Below are 27,864 nucleotides of genomic sequence, written 5' to 3'. Positions count from 1 at the left end.
ATTGGCTGAATGAATTTCTTGAAAGGAATAATCCATTGGATATGAGAAATTCCATTTGTACTAGGCCTACGTCTTTATTATTAATTAGATTATTGGATCATGAGTGTTGCTATCCATACTCAAACTTTAATTGGATATTGTAACTACAAGCTAAACATGCAAATTAATCATAGTTATTCAGTTCAACATTTATGCCGAGACCATCTAGGTTGCTGTGTTTTAATTCTTAAGACTTTTTCTTTACATGTTAATTGTTATACATATGTATTTATCCAGTGATGGGTTCAGAAAGGCGAAGAGGAATTAGGTAAACAAAATAGAGTATGATATTCTGTAAGGCCAATAATAAATAAATTTAATTAATCTAAATTTAATTATAATACTAGGCTAAAAAGAATTCAAGCTTATGGGTGGAAGGGGGTACAGAGGAGATGCTCCCTTCGTCTCTAAATCAGCCACAGACTATATTTTGATTTTTCTCTCTTCACTGCATAACGACATACTTGTCTAAAATTAGAAATGATTTCACTACTCAGTACTTACAAACCATAGGTTAATTCTCTTCCTATAATTGCTTTGTTAATGGAATAAGATCTAACAGCACTATTAATGCAATGAAGTTCGTGTTGTGTATACATAATCTTATTTAAATTCTATACACACATACACATACACACACTTCTGCATTAATTAAGTAATCATAAGGCAGGTTACAATTACCTTTGGGAGGAAACCCTTAACCCATACATACGTCACTATATCAATTTCTATATTTTTATTCTTCTGCAGCTACTGCAGTAACTACTTCTTTTTACTACAATAATATATGATTTGAGTTTGTTTCAATGTAGAAGTTGGTAACTGCAGTAAACAGTGTGTATGATTACCCAAAAGAGTAAACAAAATGTAGTTACTGCAGTAATTATAACAATTTTGACATGACCCATAATTGAACATAATAAAAAAATGAAAGGATACTTCAAAAATCAATCTAAAGTTGCCATGCCTCATAATATAATCTTCATTCCATTTAAAAAAAATCATATTTAACATATGTTGACTCATGTTAGTTATTCATAGATGTAATGATCATGAGAGTTTGTGTATTATAAAAAATAATACTACTGGCTACTACTATTGGCTACTTAAGCCAAGTTCAATGAACTTGAATCACTGATTTTAGCGTAGTAGCGTACTCACAGTTTGTCGTGTGATCACTGTCGTATTGTGCTCGTACATTAAACACTTCACTCTGTAAGCCAAATAAATTAGACTTTAGGATATACATCTATATTGTAATGAGCTTTTGCAGTACTTGTGTACTAATTAAAACAAGTAACGATTGACTGTAATTAAATCTACAGTAACCATAAAAAATATATGTAGTATGAGAAATAATTGTATGACAATCAGTCATTGTTTTTAAGAGAAAAATCAATAACAGATTTTAAAATTTTACATTGATTCTCCATTTCAATGTTACAAATTACAGTAAATAGAAGATGATTCAAGGCTTCCTCCTCATTCATTTATCCTACCATACATTATTACTGCATTTTAAAGCATCGATCCATCTACCTTTTATTTGAAAGTCGAGTTCATACATGTAAATAATATTAGCTATGAATTATAAAAATCACCATTTACTTTGTACACTCCAACAAGGCACCATTTATTTAATCTTTCTTTATTCTGAAATACACTTTCAATACAATGTACTGATTTCCAAAGTGGTTCAGTTCTTAACTACATAAATGTAAACAAAATACAGTATATAAATGGACAAAAGAAAATATAAAATTAAACCTAAAATTATCAAAATCAAATTAAAACAATTAAAGTAAGCACATTTAAAGGTTAAAACATAAATAATTGAGATTTTGAAACAAGATAAAAGAAGTTTTAATCATTGAGCATTAATTAGATTTAGTTTTGAATTAAAATTAAAGTTTTGAAATTTGTGATTTGAAAGTTGATACTGTCATATCATAAAGATCATTTTTTACATATCTGACAGTTCATGCATTCATACACATTTATTCAGTTATAACAATAATAAATGTGGGGCCGGCACTTGTGACAGTATTTACGGGCTGGATTTCTTAAATGGAGTGCTCAGGGGTTCAAGTTAGTGTAGACCTACCTACTTATTCCATTATTGCTTCAATCTTTTGAACTGTCAATATTAGGGGAAAGGTAGTGACTCTAGCACTCCCTCTTCATCATGAGTTTTGTTACATACTTTTCATCATTTCTGATGCTCTGGTTTTAAAAAGGGGTTATACGCTTGGATCCACCCTCATTTGTATCATTGTAGGCCTATAACACATAGAAAATATCACTTTTGAGTCTGAACACTTGCTGGTCAATATACACCTGCTTTTACTTTTTCCTAATATCTTAATACGTGTGTAATGTAATTGTAAAGCTTTCTTATCTCGTATCAATTACTGTATATTGCTATTTATTGAGAAACAAGCTTTTGATCCCCTCGTATGATGGATACAAAGTGCCTTTGTTCAGAGTTTCTTTCATCGATTGAATGTTAAAATGTTCCTGGTCAGTCTGCTATTGTACAATACAAGTTTAGATACAAAGTAACAAAAATATCTAGTTTAAACATGCAGTTTATAGTAGGCAACCTATTTTTTACTTAAACTACCACCAATCTTTTTTGGTGACCATGAAGTTTTGTAATAGTATCATTATTTATCCACAGATTCATGGTTAGTTTTGTACTTTCAATATTATTAGCCACAGATAGAAGTCCAATATTCGCGACATTCAGAGACTGTATGAATTTAGGTAAAATTAAGACCACAATTGCGTTGCAGTTAAAAATTCTTCCCCATAAACCAGTTTTTGCAGATTTTTTTCGCATGGACCCATTTCTGCTAGAAAACATTTTCTTGAAAAGAGCGGTTAAAGTGGTATTTTTCTCTAAATAGAAACAGGCCTACCGTATATATCTCCATGATATAGGAACACAAATATATTCTAATAGAATTGTTTACTCTCAAATCAGTATTATGGGAAATGTTCAACTTAAATTTCTAATCTTATCTTATGTTTATACTATCTTTGGTTTTAGCAGATGATTTCACTATTCTCCAGTAATTACAATATAAACCTCTTTGACTCAATATATATTATAGTGGACAAGTTACTATGTCACATAGCCTTTTGCCCAATAGGCATCCGTGGCTATGTTTTCACTACTTAAGCTTTTAAAGAAAGTATAGCTTAATATCTGCCAATTCCGATTTGCTTTCAATTCATTCTTAATTTTATGAAGCCCGATATAAATAACAATTTGATGATTTAGACCTACTTTACCATATACATTTTCAGATTCTTTTGTTTGTTTTAATTTTCTACTTCGGTTGGATAGTTCTACATTTTGCGTATATTGTTGAACTGAGTTAATAGTAATACTATAATATCTCTATTGTATAGATGTAATATATTTCAATGTTTAAACTTACATGTCTGTAACAGGGACAGATCCGGGATTTTGAAATAGGAAATTTGTAAAATGAAGTACTAAACTTAAAGACCCATTCCCTATGTTTTTTAGATCTAATTTAAGGTCACAAACTACATTAATGTAAAAATAAATATTATGGTCCTATTGAGATAACTTTTTTCATCTTTAAATGGTTAAAAATGTGAAAAAGAAGGCGATTCTAATTATTTTAGCGGCCCGTTATAAATCCCAACATGCATTGCATGCGGATTGATATTTTTGTTTTTCTTTTGTAATTCACCCACTTTTCAGTCGAGCATGAGGCCAAAAGGCTAGGCCTAAAGACGGCCAACGAGAGGACATTCACAGCGAGCTACTTAAGTAGTGCATTGTTTATCTCTTTTTATCTTAATTTACCATAAAACGTACATTAAAGACAAGGAATGACCTGGTTTAATGTTTTTAAAGTAATATATATGCATTATTTAGATACAAATTGTCACAAATTGTAGGAATGGGTCTTCAAGCTACAGTAGGTCCCGTTGGATTTGTTTACTTTTGGAATCACATGGTGAAACGCAAACCAAACTAATTACTAGTGTTTATTAGCCATATTGACAGTTAAAATGAAATTATTATTAAACTATACTTTTTGATATCAACAGTATCTTTGACACTAGTTTAAAAAATCCTTCCTTTACTTAATACATATACGTGAATATCTTAACAGTGCATTTTGCTCGGTATAAAAGATAAAAGCACAATGTTAAATTGATATCCACAAACTATTCATTTAAGTGCATTACAGGTTTAGTAACATAGCAAAGGAATTCTCAACCATTAGAAATAGGAAATCCATAAGTGGGAAGATTAAGGGTGGTTAGTTATATAATAGCCCAACCGAGACCTATTTCATTTCATGCACTTTCCAAAATTCCATCCGTTATCAAAGCTTTTAATTTGCATTAACCGAATTGATCACTTAATATCCAATATTCAAATGGTACTGCCACTCTCACTACTTTTAATAATAGTTCGTAAATGTTAAGTTATGTAATATAATGTGATATATCAAACAAGAAAGGTTGGTCTGATATTATAATTTTAGGTTTTTGACATTTTTTTATCCATATTACGAACAATTACAGTACTGTTAAGTTACATACTATATATAAATATTTAGGTTGAAATTTTATCGAGGGAAGGGGGTGGTGGAGAAAACACCAGGCAGTGATTAGAAAAAAACCCCTCTCTATCACAGGGTATAATGATTCTGAAAGAACATGGCTAACCCAAATCATAGGAAATTGCTGCTTAAAAAGTAAAAAGACACCCACACCCTGCACTCCAACACCCGTAACAAAAAATGTTTTTATTTGTTACAATGCATATTTTAATATACTACAATCCTAATGTAATATTGTGTTGTTTGTTTATATAGAGAATAGTATATTTCACAATAATATTTACAATCACTTTATGGATTTGTTGAGACACCTGGAGCAGGAGCTTATTATAATAACTGCATTACACTCAGCTAGTCCAACAAAGTTGCAGAAACAAAACATTTGATCTGCCTATACCCCCTAGCTGTCACGGCATATTTGTTTCGTTGAATTTAGATATTGCTACTCATAGACTTTAACATCTATAATCTTATTATTCAATTGTATTGAACACAGAGTGCGCGGAATCAATACACACTCTTGCATTAATTCTCTTAACTATACATTTCCGCTGTTTACTCTTGGGAGTTATGCTTTTACTATCTAATCACTATTAATACGTTTAAAACTGAAGTAAAAAGCATGATTATTGAATGTACTTATAAGGGCATTGTACTTGTTTAACATTTCTAAATTAAAAGTAATTAGCGTATCAAAAAACAAAAACACTAGGTTACGTTTAGAAATTATTAAGCGGTAATTTGTTTTTTGGGGCCAATTGAGGGTGGGGGAGGGGAGACTTGGATTTAGGAATTATTTCATTCCTTTATAAACATAGGAAGGCAAATTTCAGGTACGGTATAAGGATACCATAAAGCAGAATTTAAAGGCCAGGTGCGAGCAAAAATGCCTATTGATCATACATTACATTCTAATGATTATCAATCGAAAATTTCTTCTATGTTTCATACTTTTATACATTTTTTTACTACATGATTTTGTTGAAAATAAGCATTTTCTTATCAGTGGGGGGGGGGGGGTGTGGGTGGGGGAATAGTTCTAATTACATTACACAGTAAAATCCTGTACATAAATAGAAAACAATTTATCAGATTACTAAATTAGGTAAATGAATTTTACATTTTTACATTTCTGGTGTGTTTATTAAACTTTTATTTTCATGCTATAGCAAACATTATCCACTGTATACCTACCAAATATTATTTCTTTAATACCATATTGTACAATTTATTTATAATTATAGCAGATGCCTATCACAAGGTTTTTAAACAACACAACAAAGGAATCATAATATCAACCTTAATATATTAGTTTGGTTTTTTATAAATAAAGGTTTACACAATACAACAAAAGAATTACATTAGCCTAGCATGTGAATGCATTGTATTGTATCTTAGCATTAAGATTAAAGCATCTCAGAAGATATCCAAGGACCATGTTAACTTTTTTTGTCACATTTTTCCACATTTTTGTTGTGTGTGAATCGTGTAATTGTATACCTCTCTCACTTTACACCGTGAATAAACTATGAAGAAACACCCACGAAACTCTGGAGAGATCCCCTTCATAACAATCCTGCAACACCATAGTTTTGAAATAAAAAAGGCTGTCTGTCACTATGGATGATAAATACAATTAAATAAATATTCGGGTGAGGGTAACCTTCTGACCCCTAAACCAACTCCACCATTTAGAGTTGTACATTTCACTATGTGTCCCTGGTGTACCCCTGAACTCAGAATTAGCTTCATTGTGGGTGCAAACTGCAGAGCTATGCAATGTGAAAGGGGTAAGCGAGACAAAAACACACTCAACTCACCCCATATGAACTCTCTGTGTAGCATCTGCACAACCTTAGCATCTAAACATCTACTAAAGAACAAAACTATGTTAATATACTGTATATAGTGTTTACGAATATCATTTTATAATTACACTTATACCTTATCAACTGTATAGTCTTGTACTTACTGCATTGTTCTGTTGTAGGACTCCCAGGTCATTTAATTAGGTTGCAAGAGGTGCCTCTATATCCAGGTCAGCATTAATGCCTTTATTTGAATTTCATGAATATATAATTTCCAGGGAAGTTTTAATTCGAACACAATGTACGCTGAATATATTTTTCAAGACATCTTATTGAAGGCATTTGTTTCCCACTCTCCTGGCGAGACTTTCACTATTTTTCTGCATTCAGAACATTGAAAAATAATCAATTACGAGCCAGGATAGCCGACTTCTAAAGAATTAAATGGCCTATTTACACAATTTCAAACACATGTCCTGAAATAAATTTAAATCACATGATTTTAGCAAGTTCACAGTTAAAAGTACTATTTGTTTTTCATATTTAATTCTGATTAACGGTTACAGTTGTGAAGAACTTACCAAAGCAGTTCGAATGAGAAGTGTAAAACCATAGGCCAAACTGGTTGTAGTTTTTTACCTCCAAATAATACCAGTAGGGTTTACAGATCTAGGATGTTGGAATGGTTGATTCAATACAGTATATTGCAATTTACATAGAATCCATAGAATAATTGCTATATATGGAATTGCCGTATAAATATTATATGCAACAAATGGAATTGTAAGAAAGGAGAGCAGGTTTGAACTCATCTCGGTCAAGATATGGAAATAGCATCATCTCATGTTTTCATGTGAACTTTTTTGCAGAAAAAATGCTTAATTAACTGCTTCATAATTGGTTTTCCCGGAATTATGCCAGATTATGCTAGATTTTTCAAAATTATGCCTAGCATAAATGCTACCCTCAAGATGGGGCCACTATGTCAAATCAGTCAGCATTGAATATACTAGAATTAATGATCTATAGTTCCCAAGTACAAAATGGTATAATAGTATAGACGTTACACTGCTGTAGTATATTCAATAGAGGGCTCACATCCTCGATTGAAGCCGCCTCCACAGGTTTTTGAAATCTTGAAATGATATGCCTTAAAGCACATACATCTCAAATTCGCAGAAAGACAAAAGAACGAAAGATGCACATAAGGAATTACTGATAAACCATCAACCAAAATCCATCCACATTTCTATGTAAAACTCATCATAAATTCACTTTACAACCGATACTTTTATTTGAGGTTTAGTGCGGAGGTATTTACAATACATCGAATCAATATGGTGGTACACATTAACAATACAAAAAATTAACAGTATTATATTTAAATTAAAGTACATTTTAAAAATATTAAATCTATATCAAAACCATTTTCTCTTAACATCCCATTTCAGTTTACATTTTCAAAAGGTGGATAAACCCTGCATTTAGTTGAACATATATTTACCATTCCTGTATTATTCAACACCTAAAATTTAATAAAATATCACTTTTTTTACTAATTTAAAGAATAAAAGGTTTATAACCAAATAAAAGATTTAGGATATTTCTTTTAGAGACAAATAAGTACAATATCATTTTTAAATTTCTGGATTCACAATTCATATGGCACTCTACTCTGTATAGTCTCATACAGTGAAATGCCTGTTTTCTCAGGTTTTTCATGGTAGTGGCTTGCTTACGAGAATAAACCCTATCGAAGATAGATATCATGGGTCATGATTTCCCTTTTATGTTTCTGTAATACAGTAATATTGTATTATATAATTTTGGTATCAAATAAAAACAGACATAGGGAGTCTTCTCTAAAAATATAGGTGAAAATAATTTCTTTGTTCTGCAGATTAAAAAGATCATACAATAATGATATGAATGACAATTACTCTGTTAGTATCTAAATATATATAACACTGAGATATTATTGACATCACTACAACATAGAAATGAATAAGTGTTTAATATCGATTTTGAAATGAGTGAATGAATTAAAGGCTCAGCTTTTACTACATGTATATATCTATATGGTTACAATGAGTGGGTGTGGAGTGGGTAAAGGCAGAAGGGGATATAGATGTAGGTTTTAAAGAAGGGACAACACCACACTTTTTTCACTATAAAAATTAACTTTAGACAAATAGTACAAGTTTGTACCAAAGTTAGCAAACAAATCTATTGACATGAGTGTTGAAACCCCCTCCTCCTCCACCTCCGAAACCCTGAGAAGGACCATCTCTGTCATCTGAATCTTCTGGTCGGTGGTAACTAATATTCTCTGTACTATAGCTCACCCGCTTCTGATTTCTTTTTGCAGCTGCTTCTTGCTCCTGTTAAAAAAAAAAGAAACGATTGATATATATTTGATGACCTATGATCTACAATTGTTTACTTATTTTCAACTCAAATAATTGTCATTATAACACAACTAAACAAGTTCCTGTCACATGGCAGCAATAGTACGTATTGCATGATCGTTCAATAGTAGTTTTTTTTGTTATCATATTATAATTACATTGTTATTATTTATATCATATTGTAATTTGCTTGTATTTTCAGATGATTAACATTCAACATTCAATAGAGAAAAAAAATAATTTCAGTACCTTTAAAAACTTCATGTTGTCTGCTTCAACCAACTCCTTCAAATGGCTAGGTAACGCACGCACAAGAGCCGCAGCCTCACTATCACCATCTACGCTATCATCTGAACGCTTATAAAACAAAACATATGCAGAATCACGGTTAAAATGTTTCATGACTTTACTAAAACTTTCATAACTCGAACGTGTCACACGACAGTCATTAAAGCTATGCCAGGAACCTTCTTTTTGACCGTTCAAATTTCTTGCGTAACAAAAATAATGACCACTTTCTGATGATGACCCAGAATGAAAGACAACAGCAGATAAAGTGTATTTTTGCGATGTCCTTGATGGATCTGTTCTTCTATACTTGCCATTATGTCGGCTGCGTTTATTATCAGGAGCATCTGCACTTTCAGCAAGATCCGTCTCTGCAGGTCTTTTCTTTCCGTCTTTTGTGTGAGTCAACGGTAATTCCAAAACCTGCGGGTACTTTACATCGGTTAATATCTTTCTTCGAACACAAGTTTTAACATCGTAAGCAAATCGCATAAGCGTTAGAATTAAAACTTGAGGTGATTGTGTTATTTCAAGAGTTTTTTCTGCATCTTGTAACTTAAGGCAGTTTTCACAGTTATATTTGTTATCTCCTTCCATCAGTTCTGGTGATATATAGTGTTCAAGCATTTCTTCAATGTGAACCTCTTTGTTACTGTCATCCGAATCGTGCCAAGGTGTTGGCCCTGTTCGTGTTTCACCTTCCACTCTACTCTCAGGTATTGCACTCTGAGTAAACCTATCATGTCGCCAATTCACTGGACCGATAAGCTTTGGAACTGCATCCGAACTCGATGATGGCCCACCTTCGGGGCTGTCTCTTTCCGGATTATGGTTGCTTGGATTGCGAGCCGAGTTAGGATCACCACCAAGCATGCTTTTGCTGTCTCCTGAATCTGGAAACGCTAATGGTAGATCATAAAATATCTCTGTCCTCATAGATTCATGATTACAATTTAAACAACGTATCCTTGTCAAGGACTCGCCACTGAAGTACTTTTCAGTAACAGTTCTTTTCTTTTGTTTACCAACAGATTGTTTATCGTTCGTTTTTGTTTTACTTCCACTATTTGAGGAGTTTTTTCTTAAGTTCATTTCAGTGGTGGCAGCCTTGGTACATTGTGGAAGCTTATGCAATGTTTTATCTTCTTCATCAAGACGATCTAGCAGATACTTAAGGAATTCAGAGCAGTCTTGTTGAGCTCTTAATGTAAACCATGGGGGCCTAGCAACCTCAACAAACTTCTTTGGTTCAAATGCTGCCCTCTAGAAAAATAAATAATAGAATAATAAACATATAACATTGAACTGAATTCTGGCCAACCTGAGATAAAATGATACTGAATACAATAGACCTTTATGAAATTTATGAATTTGCTTTTCCTTCATCCAATCTACATGGTAGATGGATGAAGCTATTGTTCTAACCACGTGACTATGGGCGTAGGTTTTTTTTTTTATATATCTATATATATTTGTTATATTTATAATAATGTACACTAATTTGTTACTGAGCTATGGAGAATTTTTTTTTTTCCGAAATAAAAGATGAATGAGAACCCTTCCTTTGGGGCACTTCTATACAGGGGAAACCTCTATTAAGGGGATCCTTTCCGGTAAAACGAATGAGGAGCAATACATGTTTTTAACTTAACCAACTTGTAATCGGGAACACCCCTATTATTAAAAGTGGACAATTTCTTTGGTCTTACTAGAAGTGATACTGTACTGTATCTGGAAGCAAAATCATCAGCAACATTATGACATTTAAAACACCTAAGTCTGAATATGGTATTTTTTTTCCTTTTAATATTAAATAAAGTTAATACAACTCACATTAGAATGTTTCATGAATGCAAATAACTTTCGTATCTCAGTGCGTATTTTCTGAGATGTCACTGTATCCTTATAAAGTATATCATCTGAAAATCTAGAAATAAAGGAATAACATTGAAAAAACAGTGAGACAAATTAAATGGAATAAAGACTTTTACAGACATTATTCCAGCACCCGAACTAGGAACAAGTCGTTTTCAAGCACATGCCGATATTGTTGGCTCTTTGGGTATGGTAAACGTCGCCCCTGCCTTAACAACTCAGCTATTACACTTACCCATTGGTCATGTACAGAGCTTGCACAATGCTGTTGAGGTAACATGTGTTTCCTAGATTAACTAAACCTGTTTTTCCAGTTTCAGACTTGGCTGCAGATGTCTCCCTGCCATCGCTGTATGAGTCTTTACAAGTCCAAGCACTTTTATGGAGCATCTGCTTCATGGATTCCTCTGTTGGCTGTGGAATGTCCTACAAATTGACAAAACAAAACATGTTAAATAAAAATGTTTAATAGTTTGGCTGGTATTCATCAATCTTTTTGCTTTTAAGTCAAGAAACTTATAAAGTAATTACTTAATTTAAAACAGACTTAAGCAAAATCATTGACAAAGTTGAGAAGATAAATCTGACCACTGTCAAAACAAAACATGTTGATATATAACATTGACTGTATTTTATCACTTTTTGATCTTGTGTTGTATTTTTTCATATCTATGGTATGCGATATCACTACAGGCAACCCCTATTTACAGGTGATCCCTATTTAGGAGATACTATGCTGGGTCCAGAAGGTGCCTACTGTAACTGAATTTTTCTTAACCTGGATGTTGATAGATCTAGAAAATTCAGATATTTGAGTTGGATTTAGTTTGTTAAAATATGAATGAATTTCTCCAAAAGTTTTGTTATACTATAGTATCCTTCAAACAATATACCTGAAAGACATCTAGAAGTGGCTGATAAAGCTCAGGATAGCCAGCATGCTGATACATCTGACAGTAGATCAACTCAGCCAGCTTCTTTAGATGCTCATGATTCTCATCTAATCCCAAATCTCTCCATGATTTTACCAAATCTGGCACAAGATCTACAATCTAAGAGAGATAAATGACATGGTTCTTGTGACGATTTTTCTGCCTTTAAAAATCCAGACTACAGTCTCAGGATATGAGATCAGCCGAGTCAGAGATAGCTAGGACCCAAAATTTGTGCTGACACCAATTGGTTCACAGACTGTACACTGGTTTGGAATAAATGGTCTCATCTTACTTCAGTTTAGAAGTTGGCATGAATCTTAATTGTTCACTTACTTTATGAAAAGCTGTCGGTTGGTGTTGAAAGCTTAGTAACATGTGTCTCAAAACAGCCAATGAACTTTCACGTACATCAGTATATCTCAGCATTTTGAATACCTACAGAAATAGAGAAAGTGGTAGCCATGCTAAGTTGATTTAGGCCCAAGTTACATGAGAGTGCATATATGTGCAAGGAAATCAGTAGCTTTCGACGACCTACAAACTGTTGAGGAGGCACATGATTATCTCCTAACATGGCACAATGTATTAACATGAAATAACCAGTTCCTAGGTCATCAAAAATCAAAAGCTCTATAATGAGTGAGTTACAAACCTGTACGATGGATTCACAGGATACTTTAATCAAAATGGAGTACTTCTTTGCTGCCGCTAAGTTCTTCAGGAATGCAACGATCCACAAATGAATGTTCTTTACACCAGGCCATTCTAGCCAATCAATCATACGAGCCAATGCCGCCGTCATATTCACATCCGGTATGGACTGATCGAAGGCGGCATCCTTCGTAATCTTTTTGATGATTGCTACTGGTACTCTTTGTACAAGAGCACCGATGGCAATTGAAGGAGTAGGAACATTGCGATCTACAGAAGAGATCGTTTTAAATGCTTCCATCAGAGACGGGATGACCGTTATGGTGATGTTATTATGCCAAATGTAATGTAGAAGTGCACTGATTGCTTCAACGTCCTTCTGCTTTTTAACATCTGATCGAGTGATTCTTTCTCTATTAACACATTTTATCAACATTATACATAAACCCTTCATCTTGTCTGCTTTTGGAATACACTCTGGAATATCGACAAGGAGTCGACTCAGAGCAGCTAAAGAACTTAATGGTGCTTTATCTCTTGCAAGTGCAATGGCATTCTCTTGTATAATGCCATGGAAAGGTCGTTTATCATCCATAGTACGTAAACATATATGAATAAAATTGATAGTTTTATCAATCTCTACAAAGTCATCCAAGTCAATAGTGTGGCAGTATTGAAATAAGAAGTCCCTAAATGCTAACTGATTCTGCTTGCCCCAAGCTTTAAGCACCATTGTTCCCATTTCTTCCTCAAAGTCTGACTCGCTATAGACAATCCAAGCCATTGCTGTTTTGTAGATGCGCATTAGTTCTTCTAATGAGCCAACCTTTCCAGGGTTGGTGCAAAGTTTAGTTAAAAGTCCTTTCTTTAAACCTTCTTTGTGGTTCGAAACCATCAATCCTCTTAGAATTCCATCCATATTTAATGTCCTGTTTTCTATTTGCTGAATAAAATAAATATAACAATAATTATATAATACCTGTACCTTCCTTGTAGGCCTAGTAGTAGTGGTTCTTACTAATTTTACTGTAATTTTATTTCATCATGTATCAGTAATATTACTGCAGTATCTACCTAGACCTACTGTTACACTAGAACTATTCAAACTTTTGGAGTTTGCTTACTTTATACTAATTTCATATTCATAATATTAAAACCTTGCTGATATGGACAGACCTCCCAACTTTGAAAAATGAAATTTTGAGAGGTTTTATGAAATCATGTCCAAACTATAGAGGGTGCTATAATATTTTGAAAAATATATCAAACCATAGATTTATAGAAGGCACTACTATTAAAAGTTTAAAAGTCTTGGTATTTTTAGTATGTCAGGTGTGCCAAAAGTCGAAACTATGCCATTTTATATGCAGTGTTTCATTCATTAACTAAACAATACATGAATTTATTATATAAATTTTAAATATTCTTTATCTAGAGTAATAGAAATTATAAATATCGGAATATTTTTTTGTTTATCTAAAATATCAGGGGAAAATTTAATTAATATCGGGAAATCAGGAAAGGTCTGTATTTGGATGATTTAATTTATAAACTATTTTAAAATTAAACTACTCTACAGTACATTAGCACCTAAAAGTAGCGCTAAATCTTATGCATAGTAAGACATTTGTAGTATACTTATGCCACTTACTTAAATTTAATTTCAAGTAGCTCCATTATTATAAGTTGGTCCAGGCGGCAATGCTGTTTATTAGTTAAGGGTATAGATTTAACACGTGGTACGCTGTGGAATATTCTAGGCCTACAAATAGGCTAGGCCTAGGCATTGTTTCTAGCTAGTTAATTGAATGTTTAAATTTATTTTTTGGAAGCAATCACACAGTAGAAATAGACTAAACCTTTCAGTCCAGTTCCCACTAGGGCCTAGGGGGCCTAGAACTTTTTTTTTCCACTTCCATCCATCAAAAAAATGGAAATCCAATATTAATATTATTATTAAATAAAACTATTCTAGCTAGTCTAGGCCCTATTATACTTATAGCAGGGCGTTTCTAGCCTATCTTAGCTTTAGCTTACTAAATCGACCTACCCTAGGTGCCATAGATAGGGTACTTAGTATGCCTAGCTTAGCTAGCCTAGTACTTCCCGTACTAACTGTATAGGCCTAGCCTAGGCGCGCCTATGTTTAAGCTTACATGGTCATGAGTGATGCTCAATGAATTTAAACCAGCAGTCCGGTAGGCCTGGCCAGGAGCCTAGCCTAGGCTACATACAGCGACACAGCAGTAAGTAGGCCTATTACAACACACAATCCTCTAATAGGCTTTTAATACAGTTTCGCAAACCACCTTCAAAATATAATTTATGACCAATTACTAACTTTTCAATCTTCTTTTGTTCTTGGTTTTAATTTTTCTTCGTACAAAAACATGACAAATTCGATACGCACTTTTTATATGTCAAAGGTTATGATTAGAAATTTTCTTTTAAAAAATGTTGTCGCGCGCCCTCTCTTTTTTTCTGTGGCAATAATGTTTCACTCTTCTTGATAATAAAAACAAACTTTATATTATACCCACCTGATATTTTCAGGCAGAAAACTTATCTGAAAATCCACCACTCTCCTGAATTATTAAGAAGCGTGCGCGTAAATTCGAGAAAAAAAAGTTTGAAAACAAAATTCTAGTCCTTTTTGACAGAGGCCCATACACCGATAATTTTATAAAGTTGTACAAGAGTCGTTATGGTTTATTTCTCAGCTGAGTTGACTTTTCTTTGTTTCTTTGTTTCTTCCTTTTTGTCGTTATTTCTTCCTTTCTTTTTTCTTTCATTCTACTTCAGTAGTTGCAAACGACAACTCTGATCGCCACTCGATTGATTTATTGTCAATTAATGATACTGCTAATCCTGCATCATTCAATACTGGAGAGTGATGGTGTAATGGTAATATCGGAGTAGCATGTGATAGGCATGGGTTCGAGGTTATCTGTACCATACTAATTGCATCCTTAGGCAAGATGCTTTACTCTCATTGCCTAATCTGGTAGGCGCTGCACTGCTGGCTGCCGTGGGTCCGTGGAGGGCCTAATCCGAATTTCCTCACTGAGGACAAATATTAATACAAAATACAAAATACAAATACAAATAAGACAAATTACCTTGACTCATAAAAGTACCGTACATCGTTATCACTTTATTCAAATAATTCAATGTATATAGCCTAATAAAAATACATATTAGTTTAATGTTAATATTTATGAATTAATGCTTGTTAAACAACCATACTAAACTGAAAATGGCAAGACTCTTCGTTTTGGTTTACCAACTAGATGTAGGCATGTGTTTACTGGGTAGCTAACGTAAAGATTTACCATACCTTTATAAGCCAGAATCTTTTATATTTCTATAACTTCATTAATTACCATATTCATTTCGTTTATGAAAATGTTAAAAAGCATTTCGGTCTGCGCACCGTGGATTTTTCAAATAATGTTATATGAAATACAAAATAAATATTACTTCACTATCCTATCACTGTACACTATCCAACTACACCTTTATTCTTACTAATGTACATGTACGTATGTAATAATGATAATAAATTTAAAATACTAAAATGATGAGCAAGTTTAAAATCTAAATTCTAAACTTTTTAGGCTTGTTTACAATACCGTAGCGCATACTTTAAAATCTTTCTCTAAAATCTTTGGAATTTATACCGAGCAACGTTTATAGCCATACTTTTACACTACTTGCTAGGATTGTTAAAATTTCACCTGCAAGATAAAAGCTAGATTTGGTTTTGCTTGGAATCCATTGAGTTTATGGCATATTCAGTCTTAAAGAAGGTTAAAGCTACCACCACGTAAAGCTCGGTTCCCACTTGGACGCAACGAAAGGACGTAACATACTCTTCTATCGGTATTCGGATCCACTTGTGACACGCACGATTTTGTTCTTATGTCGTCACTTTGCGTCGATACGTTTTGTCCAACCGGTGTTTTGTCTGCGTCCTTACGTTTGCGTCCTAGTGGGAACCAAGCTTTAGTAAATCTGTCGGTTGTGATTGATCAACTCATGAGCATACGTCGTTACTTTACGTCCAAGTAAGTGGAAACCAAGTTTAAGAAAATGTATTGTCTTATTTCGTAATTTCACCATACTTTTTTCAGACGATGCTCTCCACCTTTTCTTTCATCGAGATGCTATGATACTGTGGAGGTGCCGCAAAGTGCTTCACGCCAAAACTACCATTCTGATGTTGGTTGCCAGCCACTTCTGGCAAATACGACAAAGATCGAGACGAGTTGCGAGTTTCAACGAATGTTCTACGGTTTAACGTCGACGACATATATGGCGTGTTGTTGGCCGGTGTCGACGGGTACGAAAGTGCTCGACCAACCGGCAAGTATGAACCGCTTTCTGACGGAGCGGATGCCACAATCGCATCTACAGTATCGTTTTCATCATTGTTATCTGTGGTGTTCATCGGGAAGAAGAATGTAGATTCAGTTTGGGTTGATGCCCCGTCGTGCTGACATAAATTCTGTACGTACGATCCCGCAGCTGACGACTGTGGTCTTGCGGGATATTCGTAATCAATTCCTGTCCATCTGCGAGACGGTTCCACTGATTTTGACCCACCCATAGACTGGTTCGACATCGGGGGATCGAATGGAGAAGGTACTCTTGTCGTATATACTGCAGCACTATCTGAACCAACTTTCGAGAATGGAAGGGTCATCCGGTCCGACACAGCTATGTACATAACAGGAGGCTCTTCCTAAAAATAAATAAAAGTTGTAAAACTTATTCACCTTAAGAAATTGTCGTGATAAAATAATAATAAAAGTTGTTGCGACTTGAGGTAAGGAGTTACGCCTCGGATGGTGATGTTGAGGATGATTTTTTCTGTTAAAGATAATATCGGATACGGTTGTATTTTCCCGTTTCCAAGGAATGAGCGTGATGGAATGTTCCTCCTATTCCTAAAGTTTAAACAATGCATAATATTAATCGTACCGTTGTATTGTAGCTTGCTTTTGTTCCCCGGCCATCCTTTAGCTCTTGATATTGAGAAATAACACACAAGTTCATAAAAATCTGAAAAGTTATATTGAAAGGTTCCAATTATTTTTTCAATGGTAATATAAGTAGTGCATGCTGGTATCCGTAAATGACGATTTGAATGGAATCGGCATTATATCAAGGTATCATTCAGTTAGCAACACAAATATCATAGCTATGTAAAAAACTAAATAATACTCACAGAAAAGCAGGTGCCTAGTAGATACATAATTGCTACAATAAGCTAAAAGAAAAAATTAAAATACATAAATATCCTCGCTGGTTTGCATTCTTTCTTCTTCTTCTTTTTGAGAGATTTCTTCTGTTTAGAATTATCATAAACATGGCACTTTTGTTGTTCTGTTATTAATAAATATACCCACATGAAAATGTTTTCATATTCATACCTAATAAAGCGCTTCAGTTGAAATAAATGTTGCTGGTCATGATGAGGATGATGATGTATGATGATTATGATAATAATGATTATTGTTTGAGGATTTGCATGGCGAAATCAAATGTTGATATAAAGTTTGCGGTTCAGCACGAATATTAATTCTGAAAATAACTTTTGAGTTTCTCAACGATTCGATCAACATACTTTGATCTTCCTGAGGAGTGAAGATGCAGAAAAACAAAGAAACTGGAAATATACGTGCAATTTGGTGGGATTGGTGTGAAAGCTAAAATAGCAAGGTTCACAGTGGGATGGATGGAAACTAGCTATAGAAGAGCTTCTACTTAGGCCAAAACCTATTTTTTATTAGGCGAATTTGTTTCTCCCAAATCAAAAGCGTCAGCTTATGCGCATGCGTAGAGAGGGATTTCAAAGATGGAACATGAATACGCATGCGTATAAGCTGACGCTTTCGATTCGCCTAGTGGAAAGGCTTTATATCAATATCAAATGATTATGTTTATAACTGTGATGATCGATAATAAGGATGATGATAGCAGCAATGATGATGAAAATCAAGATTATAGCTCTATGGTAATAAAGATAATGTAACTGAAACAATGTATGTATAATTAAAAATACTATGGTTATTTACTTACAATTTTAACCGTAAGTATAATCTGAACCCAGCCTACCAATTGGACACCGACAAACATGGTCATTAACACAATGAATGGTATCAAAAGCATACGAGAATCACGTCGATCCTGCAAAGATTAAGTAATATTTAACCTGGTCTACACCAGCAAACTTTCCAGAATTAGGAAAGAAGTCTTTAACAGTTTGTCAATCGGCAAACTCGTAGCAAAACAAAGAAGTGCTATCAAATTTCTAAAGCTAGTCTACACTAGGCAACTTTAGTTTACAATCTCTGAGTTTGGACCGAAATGTTTCCAAGGTTTGCTAGTGTCAGTCGTAAAACCTCGCATCAAAAACAAAATGTTCATAAAGTTTCTTAAGCTCAATTCAATTCAAATTATTCCGAAATTGTACATGAACAAATACAAACAATAAGCCTAATAACACTAGACGCGGAGGACTCCAACAGAGAACTCAATCACTGTCGATGTGAAGCTGCTATAGCCTACACTAGGAAACTTCAGTTTACAATCTTTGAGTTAAGTAAGTTTGTGTGAGTCGGCAAACTCGCGGCAAAACAAAAGTTCTTTCTTCTTTTGTTTGCAAAAGTTTTCTATGTTGAAAAACCGCACCTAAATCATAGAGTGATAGTTCTAGCATGATATCAGACAGCTTTAAAGTGTTCAATTATTATTGTATTGAGCTATTTCTAATGACTTACATCCATTATACCTCGTATGACCAGCATTGATGCAATGAAGTTCATCACTGAGAATATAAATGTAACGTAAGTTAGCCACTTCAATTCCTCAAGTTCTGAAACAAGAAATAAACTAAATTTAGTACCGTAATCAAACTTTTAACGGAAATAGAAAATGTGTGGTCTCTATAGTTTCTAAACATTTTATTGTGAAGGGACCATCAAGTAAATATGTTAAATTAAAAAAACACCTATGATAACGGACGATTTATCGACTTAATTGTATCTGCCTATTTCTTAGAAAGGAGTTATTACGAATCTGTTTGAAATAAAGTATGTATTATAATATTGTTTAATTTTAGACAGTATCCATATTTTTTTCTTTGCTTAATTTCTTTCAGTGGTACAACGTAACACTCAAATAAAATTAAAACGTCAGCAAATTATGTTTTATATAGCAACACATATTTACAAAAAAATGTAATTCCATTTAAACACTATGACCAGCCCCTACTCAGAAGACATACCACTATCAACTGTTTTTGGGTCCCGAAGGTATCCCTTTAAAGGGGTTCTATAGTACCAGCAATGAGGTGCCAGTAGGTCTATCTATGTTGTAAGATTTTCCTTAAATTGTATTGATAATCCGACCTACAAAAGTACATAGTCAGTTTGTTTAGCTTGTTTTAATCTAGTTAGTATGGTGCCGCAGTACATATTTGTAATGTAGAATGATATACATAATTGATTGTCATGAAGACTGTTTTCCACGAGGCAAATCAATTAACGCGAATAGAAAGCGTTGGCGCGCATGTGTTTTCATTATTTCCATCTATTTGTTGTGACGTGAAAAAGTGCGTAACTAATCAGAGCTCAGAAGTGTTCAACTCGAGCGAATATTTTATCTTAGATGGAAAACAGTCTTAAGCTTTTAAAATTGCGAACACGGTATTGATTGGTAGAAAGGTTTTACTCTGGGGCAATTAACTTAGGCCGGCATGAGGTTACTTTATGAGATATTTTTAGTTTTTAGTTTCAAAAGACTATAAAGGCTGACAATATCTATAAAAAGTAGTATTTTGGCTATAATTCACGCTTTCATCTTATAGAGAATAAAGGATTTGCTTAGAGAGGAAATAATTCCTGAAAGAAACGCTTCTTAGTACTTCTTAGGATAAAGAATGTGCATAGAGAGAGAATATTCCTATTTTGTATTTTATTTATTTCAATTCTTTATGCTGGGTGACCTCTTCAGTCAAAGACTGGTCAACCAGTGACTGTGAATGACAGTGACTGGAGCTGGATGTGTACTAGTACACCGAGGTAACCCCTTCTCTGTGTACTAGGTTCTTTAAAGTGCACGGTTTATAGTCCTTATCCGAGAAGACTTTTGCAGATGTTATGGCTACGTAATTACGGTTCCACTCTCTTAACCACTCGGACACTCACTCATTATTGGAATATTCCTCCTTACTTATTATCAATATCAACTTATAACCAGTTATACTGTACATAAAGAATTAATACTCACCGTCTTTAACTCGAATATGTTTATGAGCGTAGAAAGCACATACGAAGGTAAGAACACAATATACCTGTAACAAAAAAGAATACAGTTGTGACGAAGATTGAAATGGTACGGTACCGATGTTGAAGTTGTAGCAGCTGGAGTAAGTAGTAGCCTACAGAAGTATAATAATTAGCATGACAGTCTAGTTCAGAGGTCTTTTGCATAATACAAAACATGAATTCTATTTCTAAGGTCAGAGTTCAAACTAAAAGTTATCCTGTTCACATTCTAAGGACACTATTCAAATGAATGGTCATCATCTCATGCATGTGGTTTTCTAATTCCAAAGTCTGGGTTCGAACCATGGATTAACAATCTTGCTGATGATAATGAATGTATTGTTTATGTCGTGATGTTGATGATAAAGAGCATTATATCATCATTTCAGTGATCAACATCATTTATCAAATGATTTGAATTCAGGACGATGGAATTTAAAATCGATTATGATAGACAAACTACTATACACATCGTGCTTTTAGTAAACCAGTGTGTATGCATTTCAAAATTCGATTTTACACACAATTCGATTCGATTGGTAACAATAGGGTATGGAGTGACAATGCTCTAGGCATATTGATCCTATAGAATCTGTTTTGATCTTGATTCTAACAATTTGTACCGAATAACGTTCCCTCATTCTATGAATATTGGAGTAACTCCATTCATAGTTTTAAGAACAGACTTCATGACAGTTGTAATAGTCTGATTCAGACAATAGCTAACGTACTTCCACAATCCATCCTGCATCAGAGTTGGTGCAAATTGATACTTTAGGTTGTTTTGTGTGGAAGATGCTATTGTTAATTTCCTGGTGAAATTTGTCTCTCTTTTTTTTATGATTTGTACTATCCGAAATAAAGGAATTGAATGAATGAATGAATTACGTATTTATTTATTGTTGGCGGTTCAAACTCTATGACTGTGTCAATTCCTCACACACCTATTACTTTACATTTTGTATTATTTTCATATTGTGTGAAAATAAACAAAGAAACCTATATTATATAGACGTCTATTTAGAAGATCTCTTCGCTAATATATGCCTAAGTTTGATTTTATTTGATTACTACCGGGAAGGCCTACATTAAATAATACTACTTGAGCTACGCTACTAAAAAAAGGCATTCATATTACATATTTTCACAAAACAATTTAGACGCTTAATATTGCTTTGTGGTTCCTGTGTTAATTATTTAATATTCATGAATATTGTAAATTAATAAAATCCAAACCTATCGTATCATTCGTCATTATGAAATTATGATGATATTTGTCAGCCTGGTAACCAAATGAAGGCCATGATATAGCGACAAGATCGAAGTAAATCAAATTGAGAAATTACCCACAAGGTATAGATGCTCTTAATATAGAACATATAGATATAATGGATAGACAAATTATTTTGTTGTTTCATTAGGGTAGAGAATTAATTTATAGGGAAGAAGTTAATCTACAGTGTAAATTAAATGTTTTTTTAATATTTATACTTACACTTACATTTAGAGGCACCGTAATAAAATGTATCCATTTATAAAGTACATAATTATAATATCTAAAAATTACCACTCTAAATGCATAGGAAAAACATAAATAAAGAACTAATACAACAGTTATATAATTAATTCTGGGCCTCCGTCCGTTTTTTGTGCAATCACATCCCACTTCGGTTTATATTCGTAAAGTTCCTCGAATTTACAATATACACACCCACTCTCAGTGAGTTTATATCTCGGTATATTTATTCAAAAATTCACATTTAAACGTAGGCTACATACATGGCAGCACATGGATGAATTGCATAATTATGTATTACACAATAACAAATATTTAAACTATAGACAACACAATCAACAATATATAAATATATAAATACGAATAAGTTAGACTGTAGTTCCTTTCTTTCTCACATAACCCAAACAGCCACCTCCTAAGCTTTAAAATTATGCAAAAGATGCTGACATTAGTTGAAGTTCAGCGTTCATTTTACTCAGTTGAATTTACTTCCCTCTTCTCTCTTTTTGATATTTAGTTGGATAAGCATCTCTCACTCAGTGATAACTTGCGCATGTCCCCGTGCAAGTCAATAGTGAACCTTTTTTTTTATCAATCTCACAACCCGGATTTAAATTTCACTTCGTTTGAAGTCGCATGTGCATGTGCGGCATTTTACAATAATTTATTGGAGAAAATGTAACAATCGAATAAAATACAGTTCATGTTAAAGTCAAGGATGTTATTAGTGTACAGACTGCAGTCTCAGTCAGTATGGTATAATTACTTCATATCTGTGATTATTTTTTGGTTTACATGTGTATGTATAAATGGGAACCTGATTAGATCAAGGCACAGCTTTGCCTGATTACTAGCTGCATTATGGGAGTATCTTTCCATACGTGTTTGATCCCCCAGAACATTGACTGGGGTAATAATGTTCAGCGCTTAGAGGTTTCAAAACATTAGGCGCTATATAAATTATAATATTATTATTATCTCGATTTGCATTAGCTCTGATAAAAGGTAGTGTTTTCCAAAAAGTTTGTAACTTTCTGAGTATTGGTTTACCGTTTTGATTTAGCTTAGGTCCTATTTGTACCTCTTGAGATTTGCAAATGACACCCAACAGCATTGTCATTTTTCAGTAGGCCTAATGCCTTACATTTCAAACAATGTTATATTATGGAGGAAAATAATAAATAATAAATAATTCCACCATGGTTGTATAAAACGTATATCGATGTTCAACATTACTGCGGTAGCCTATATAATAACGAAAGTGATTTTATTGTACAATAATTGAGAAATGGTTCGATATACATAATACTGAAATTCTGTGTGCATAACCTAACATTTAGGCCGTCTTAAACGTGACGAATTATTGCTTAACATAATGTTCTTTAGCCTAACTTAGTACTGTAGTAGCTCTGTGTTTTTACTATTTATATAAATAAATATATTATGTGTTATACACCCTTTACGCCCTCTGTCATTTACATACATAATAATACTTTGGTATAGGCCTATAGATAATACATATTAATACATATTAATACATATTAATACTACATGTTTATGCATACTTCATATTAGTATCCTCTTTTTAAATTATAATATATTATTTAAGGTGTTTCAATTGTATTTGTACTTTTAAAACCATGTATTCTGCTGGGCCTTCGTAGTTAAATAAAGTTGAATTGAATTGAATCCGTCCGAAATGTTTTTTAGTTTATGGTAGATACAGCCATGATAACCGTTTTGGCATACACATTTAACTTACAAATAATTTAAGGGAAAAGACAGGATGCTCTCATAAAAAATACAAAATATCGAAAAATGTATTACTGTACTAACATAAACATACTTACCATTGAGGAGATGGCAGCACAGATTGAACCTCGGCGAACACCACACCAAAGGCATTTCCTAATCAAAGTCATTTCGTCGCCTTTTATTTAACCTAAAATCTGCAATCCTTAATAATTTAGCAACTATTTCACTTTAAACATCATATGTGTTCATACACATGTCTTTTTTAGATATTCACGGCTTAAAATTGAGGACACATTTGGTATTTGGTGTTTTAGTTTCTGAACGAACCAAATAGATGATTGCTGCTACGTGTCCAGGACCAGAAGATCGAAACAATCACTCAGCTTCCAGTCAAAAATATCAAAATGTGATATTGGTATTGTGATTATGCAAATGTTTCCCGTTTTTGCTTGGAGTTAAAGTGCGAAAATCGTTATTGACCTGCGAATCTAGCTCCGCAAAACTGACAACCAACCAGAGGTGCGTGCGATGGCTGGTTCGATCGACCGCACCAATCCAATCGTCCTTTGTTATTGTGGTCGATTCACAAAGCTTCAGCAGTTGATTTAGCAAAATCATGGTAAAAGTCAGATGAGGAGATTCTATTTGTGGTGCAGAATTTTAAACATAAATACATTGGAAGATCATCGACATTTGATGATCAACAAACGATTCCCTGTACTGTAACGCCACATATTATGATATATATCATCGAATTTGGACAATAATGTTATTATTTTTTTTATTTTTTTTTTACAATTTTTAAAATTAAATTAATGTTATATTTTTAGATAGCATTGTAATAAATAATAATGGTAAAGCTCTGTCTGCACAAACTACTTCGACAAAAAAGTGTGATGTGCCCATATATGGTAGTGCTATGCTTAAATATAGTAGTAGTTCTATGACATCATCATGTCCATATATGAGCACATCATATTTTTTTTGTCACATAAAGTGTGACAGTGTTGACAGAGCCTAACTTTGGCTATAAAACTTCTTTCATTAACTCTAGAGGGCGCTAATCAGCAAACCAGTAAATGTACATTATAATTCAACAGCTATGACTAAGCACACGGAAATGTTACACTTTGATCGCGAAATAACATAACCAGTTCATTTACTAGGAATCTTCAGCAAATTTATTTTTAAAGTAACTTCTATGGAACTGTTGTCAATGTAAACAATAAAGGGTGAAAATAAAATTTATGTGAAATAATAAAGCTTTCTCCAGTTGCGTTTATTTTCTATTATAGGCCTAATATTAATAAATGAAAAATAATACTGTATCAACAATAGATAACTAGGAATGATAATATATAAATATATATATATATGAATGTTAATTGAATTGATTTGAACAAAGCAATGTTTAAAAAGGGAAGAGTGAATTATCTTCCCGTGTTTATTATATAATATTTTCAATTTGTATTGTTTGTTCTTTTTTTCTCCTCTTTTGTGATCTAAAATATTTGCTAATTATCACGATTACTACATATTAATACTATATGTTTATATATACTTCATATTACTATCCTCTTTTTAAATTCATTTAAAAAAAATTGTCTCATATCAAAATACTTGGTAAATAATGATTTATTTGTTTACGAAATAGTGCCTGAATAGAATGTACACAACATACATCAGTTTAAAGTAAGACATATGTATCCTATTATTAATTAATTCAAATTAAACACTATTACCTGCTAGGAAATGTTTCAAAACATTTCGAAAGTTTTAAGGGGCCACTCAGGATGTATATCCTCTTCTGGGGATGCAATGAGAAATTAATGATACCATTTATTTGCGTTCCAAATGCCTGCTTTTTTCTATTTTCGATGTTTTGCGGTATTTATTCATTCCTTGTTTTGTATTTAGTGTTAGTATATGAATATTCAAAGACACCAATGCCTAATACCGGTAAACTATATACAGTATTTGACCACATTTAATTATGAAAATTTATCGTGATATTAATTTAATTTAACCTTATTAATTTTTTTTATACATATTTACGCTTTTTTTGTAATAGAAGTACTGTACTGAACGCGCCCGCGTAAGTTACAAATAGGATGAGCGTTTACTACGCACACCTGAACGCCCGCGTAAGCTACAAATCGGATGAGCGTTTCCTACGCACAGCACCGCGGAAAATGATTTGACTTCCGATTTGTTTCCGCGTAGTCTAGTCTAGCGCAATATATTTTGTGCAAAATTTAATAAAAAAATATTCTTGTTGCCCTATTTTCAATTAATTATTTGATCCACGAAATAAATATTGTAAGCCAAATCGATCTATGGCAATTAATGTTGGAGAATGATAGCCAATAATTATAAAAAAACCTCATCAAAATACTTGTTTGTTTAATTCATAATGCACTGTACAATATACGTTTAGTAAAAATACATTTTCTAAGACTTAGAAACGTCAGAAATCAAATTGACGCGTTATTCCGGCTAAAACAATTTTTACAAAAGGACAAGGGTTAAATATGACGTCACATAATTCTAGCCATCAGCGACCCATTATTTCGGAAAGCCCTACTTAAAAGTGGTACGGTCCACAAGCGAACGAGAGAGTATTTTGTCACTTCCGCAAAACTTATCATGCTTTTTCACTAATTAATTAAGGATACCATACTAAGTTTATGATTCAGATAAAACCTGATTCAACATGTGTACTAGATAACTCCAATTGTTCAATCATTTGTAAAGAAATAAGTTTGAAACCGCATTCTTAAACGTTTTTTGTTGTTGCTTTATTCCGCGGAGGTGTCCTGATTTTGTAAGTCGAGTGACAAAGTATGCGCGTTGAACGATTCCTAGCTCCAGCTCATGAATAATAATAAAGCATTGATGTCGGACAGATTTGACCGAAAGATTGGAGGTTCAAGTGCGTCGAGTCGAGTTTACCAACACACAGTGTGGAGAAATGAGTACCTTCGAATGTTTCGTCTATTTTAATTGTGTGGTGGAATAAAAACAGCTCAACTGGATTTCACAGGTAAAATGGGGGATTGCATTATGTCTTCCCCGCAACAGAGACAGAATGTTGTAAATACAATTCAGGAGAGGCTAAAGCAACGAATTGATCGAATTCGACGCCAGTCAGATTTGCACAATAATTCGTATGAAGCTAGAATGTCAGCGAAAAATGCCCATGAACAACAAGACACCGAGAGACTGCGAACTCGTTATTATCAGAGTAAGGCAAAAAACAACAAAACTAACTGTCACGGTAGGGTTAAACAAGAAGGACAACTAAGAGCCCCGAAAGTTGAGAAAGACCTAAATGGCGATGCTTCTTGCCAGCCTCATCCAAATCTCATGGTATGTACCCACCGTCCTTGTGTTTTGTGTTGTTTTTGTTTATCTCGACGTGTTGAGTGTTTTGAATACAAAACCACCAGCAGTAGTGCTAGGCCTAGTGGCGGTAAACATATTTTTTTATAAAAAGTAATTGTATTAGGCCTAATAAGTAATAAACAGCAGTTTATTACGATAAACTTTCTTATTGAAGTCCTGCTGAAAACAACTGCTGGCAGCTAAATTCGAAATTGTAACCAACTTGTAAATTAATTGGGTTTAATTGACAGCTGTGTTT

The 27,864-nt window shown here is 33.4% G+C and overlaps 3 protein-coding genes and 1 long non-coding RNA gene across 4 annotated transcripts in view; 1 reads left to right on the top strand and 3 right to left on the bottom strand.

Moving 5' to 3' along the window:
* Window positions 1–1,209: 1,209 nt before the first annotated feature.
* LOC140049551 (uncharacterized) lies at window positions 1,210–6,926 on the bottom strand. The gene is made up of 3 exons (XR_011845301.1): window positions 6,473–6,926; window positions 1,648–1,746; window positions 1,210–1,252 (listed from the first exon to the last, which is right to left on the bottom strand). It is a non-coding gene; the product is annotated as an uncharacterized lncRNA (long non-coding RNA).
* Window positions 6,927–7,846: 920 nt separating this feature from the next.
* Window positions 7,847–15,015, bottom strand: LOC140048714 (ubiquitin carboxyl-terminal hydrolase 38-like). The gene is made up of 8 exons (XM_072093486.1): window positions 14,959–15,015; window positions 12,619–13,553; window positions 12,300–12,401; window positions 11,925–12,083; window positions 11,267–11,457; window positions 10,990–11,083; window positions 9,118–10,419; window positions 7,847–8,841 (listed from the first exon to the last, which is right to left on the bottom strand). Exons 2-8 carry the CDS (start codon window positions 13,534–13,536, stop codon window positions 8,674–8,676), a joined length of 2,934 nt encoding a protein of 977 aa, XP_071949587.1. The 5' UTR covers window positions 13,537–13,553; window positions 14,959–15,015; the 3' UTR covers window positions 7,847–8,673.
* A 719-nt stretch (window positions 15,016–15,734) lies between these two features.
* Window positions 15,735–24,618, bottom strand: LOC140048715 (uncharacterized). The gene is made up of 7 exons (XM_072093487.1): window positions 24,317–24,618; window positions 20,913–20,976; window positions 19,403–19,497; window positions 18,702–18,809; window positions 17,848–17,889; window positions 17,601–17,681; window positions 15,735–17,361 (listed from the first exon to the last, which is right to left on the bottom strand). Exons 1-7 carry the CDS (start codon window positions 24,386–24,388, stop codon window positions 16,747–16,749), a joined length of 1,077 nt encoding a protein of 358 aa, XP_071949588.1. The 5' UTR covers window positions 24,389–24,618; the 3' UTR covers window positions 15,735–16,746.
* A 2,104-nt stretch (window positions 24,619–26,722) lies between these two features.
* LOC140048527 (uncharacterized) overlaps window positions 26,723–27,864 on the top strand; it is a 42,542-nt gene continuing 41,400 nt past the window's right edge. Inside the window, exon 1 of the mRNA XM_072093266.1 lies at window positions 26,723–27,590. Coding sequence (XP_071949367.1) covers window positions 27,270–27,590 — 321 coding nt within the window. The 5' untranslated portion in view covers window positions 26,723–27,269. The remainder of the gene's footprint in view (window positions 27,591–27,864) is intronic.

This window comes from Antedon mediterranea, chromosome 5, assembly GCF_964355755.1.
Source record: "Antedon mediterranea chromosome 5, ecAntMedi1.1, whole genome shotgun sequence".
Classification (NCBI taxonomy): domain Eukaryota; kingdom Metazoa; phylum Echinodermata; class Crinoidea; order Comatulida; family Antedonidae; genus Antedon; species Antedon mediterranea.
This window is presented reverse-complemented; position numbering and strand designations above follow the sequence as displayed.

Excerpts from the sequence above, each read along its gene's own strand:
- LOC140048714 (XM_072093486.1), bottom strand. The coding sequence starts at position 13,536 with ATGGATGGAATTCTAAGAGGATTGATGGTTTCGAACCACAAAGAAGGT. Across the intron at positions 12,084-12,299 it reads AACCGACAGCTTTTCATAAA|ATTGTAGATCTTGTGCCAGA; the intron begins GTAAGTGAACAA and ends TATCTCTCTTAG. Across the intron at positions 11,458-11,924 it reads CACTTCTAGATGTCTTTCAG|GACATTCCACAGCCAACAGA; the intron begins GTATATTGTTTG and ends GTCAATTTGTAG.
- LOC140048715 (XM_072093487.1), bottom strand. The coding sequence starts at position 24,388 with ATGACTTTGATTAGGAAATGCCTTTGGTGTGGTGTTCGCCGAGGTTCA. Across the intron at positions 19,498-20,912 it reads ACATATTCGAGTTAAAGACG|AACTTGAGGAATTGAAGTGG; the intron begins GTGAGTATTAAT and ends TTCTTGTTTCAG. Across the intron at positions 17,890-18,701 it reads TTATACTTACGGTTAAAATT|CTTATTGTAGCAATTATGTA; the intron begins GTAAGTAAATAA and ends TTTTTCTTTTAG.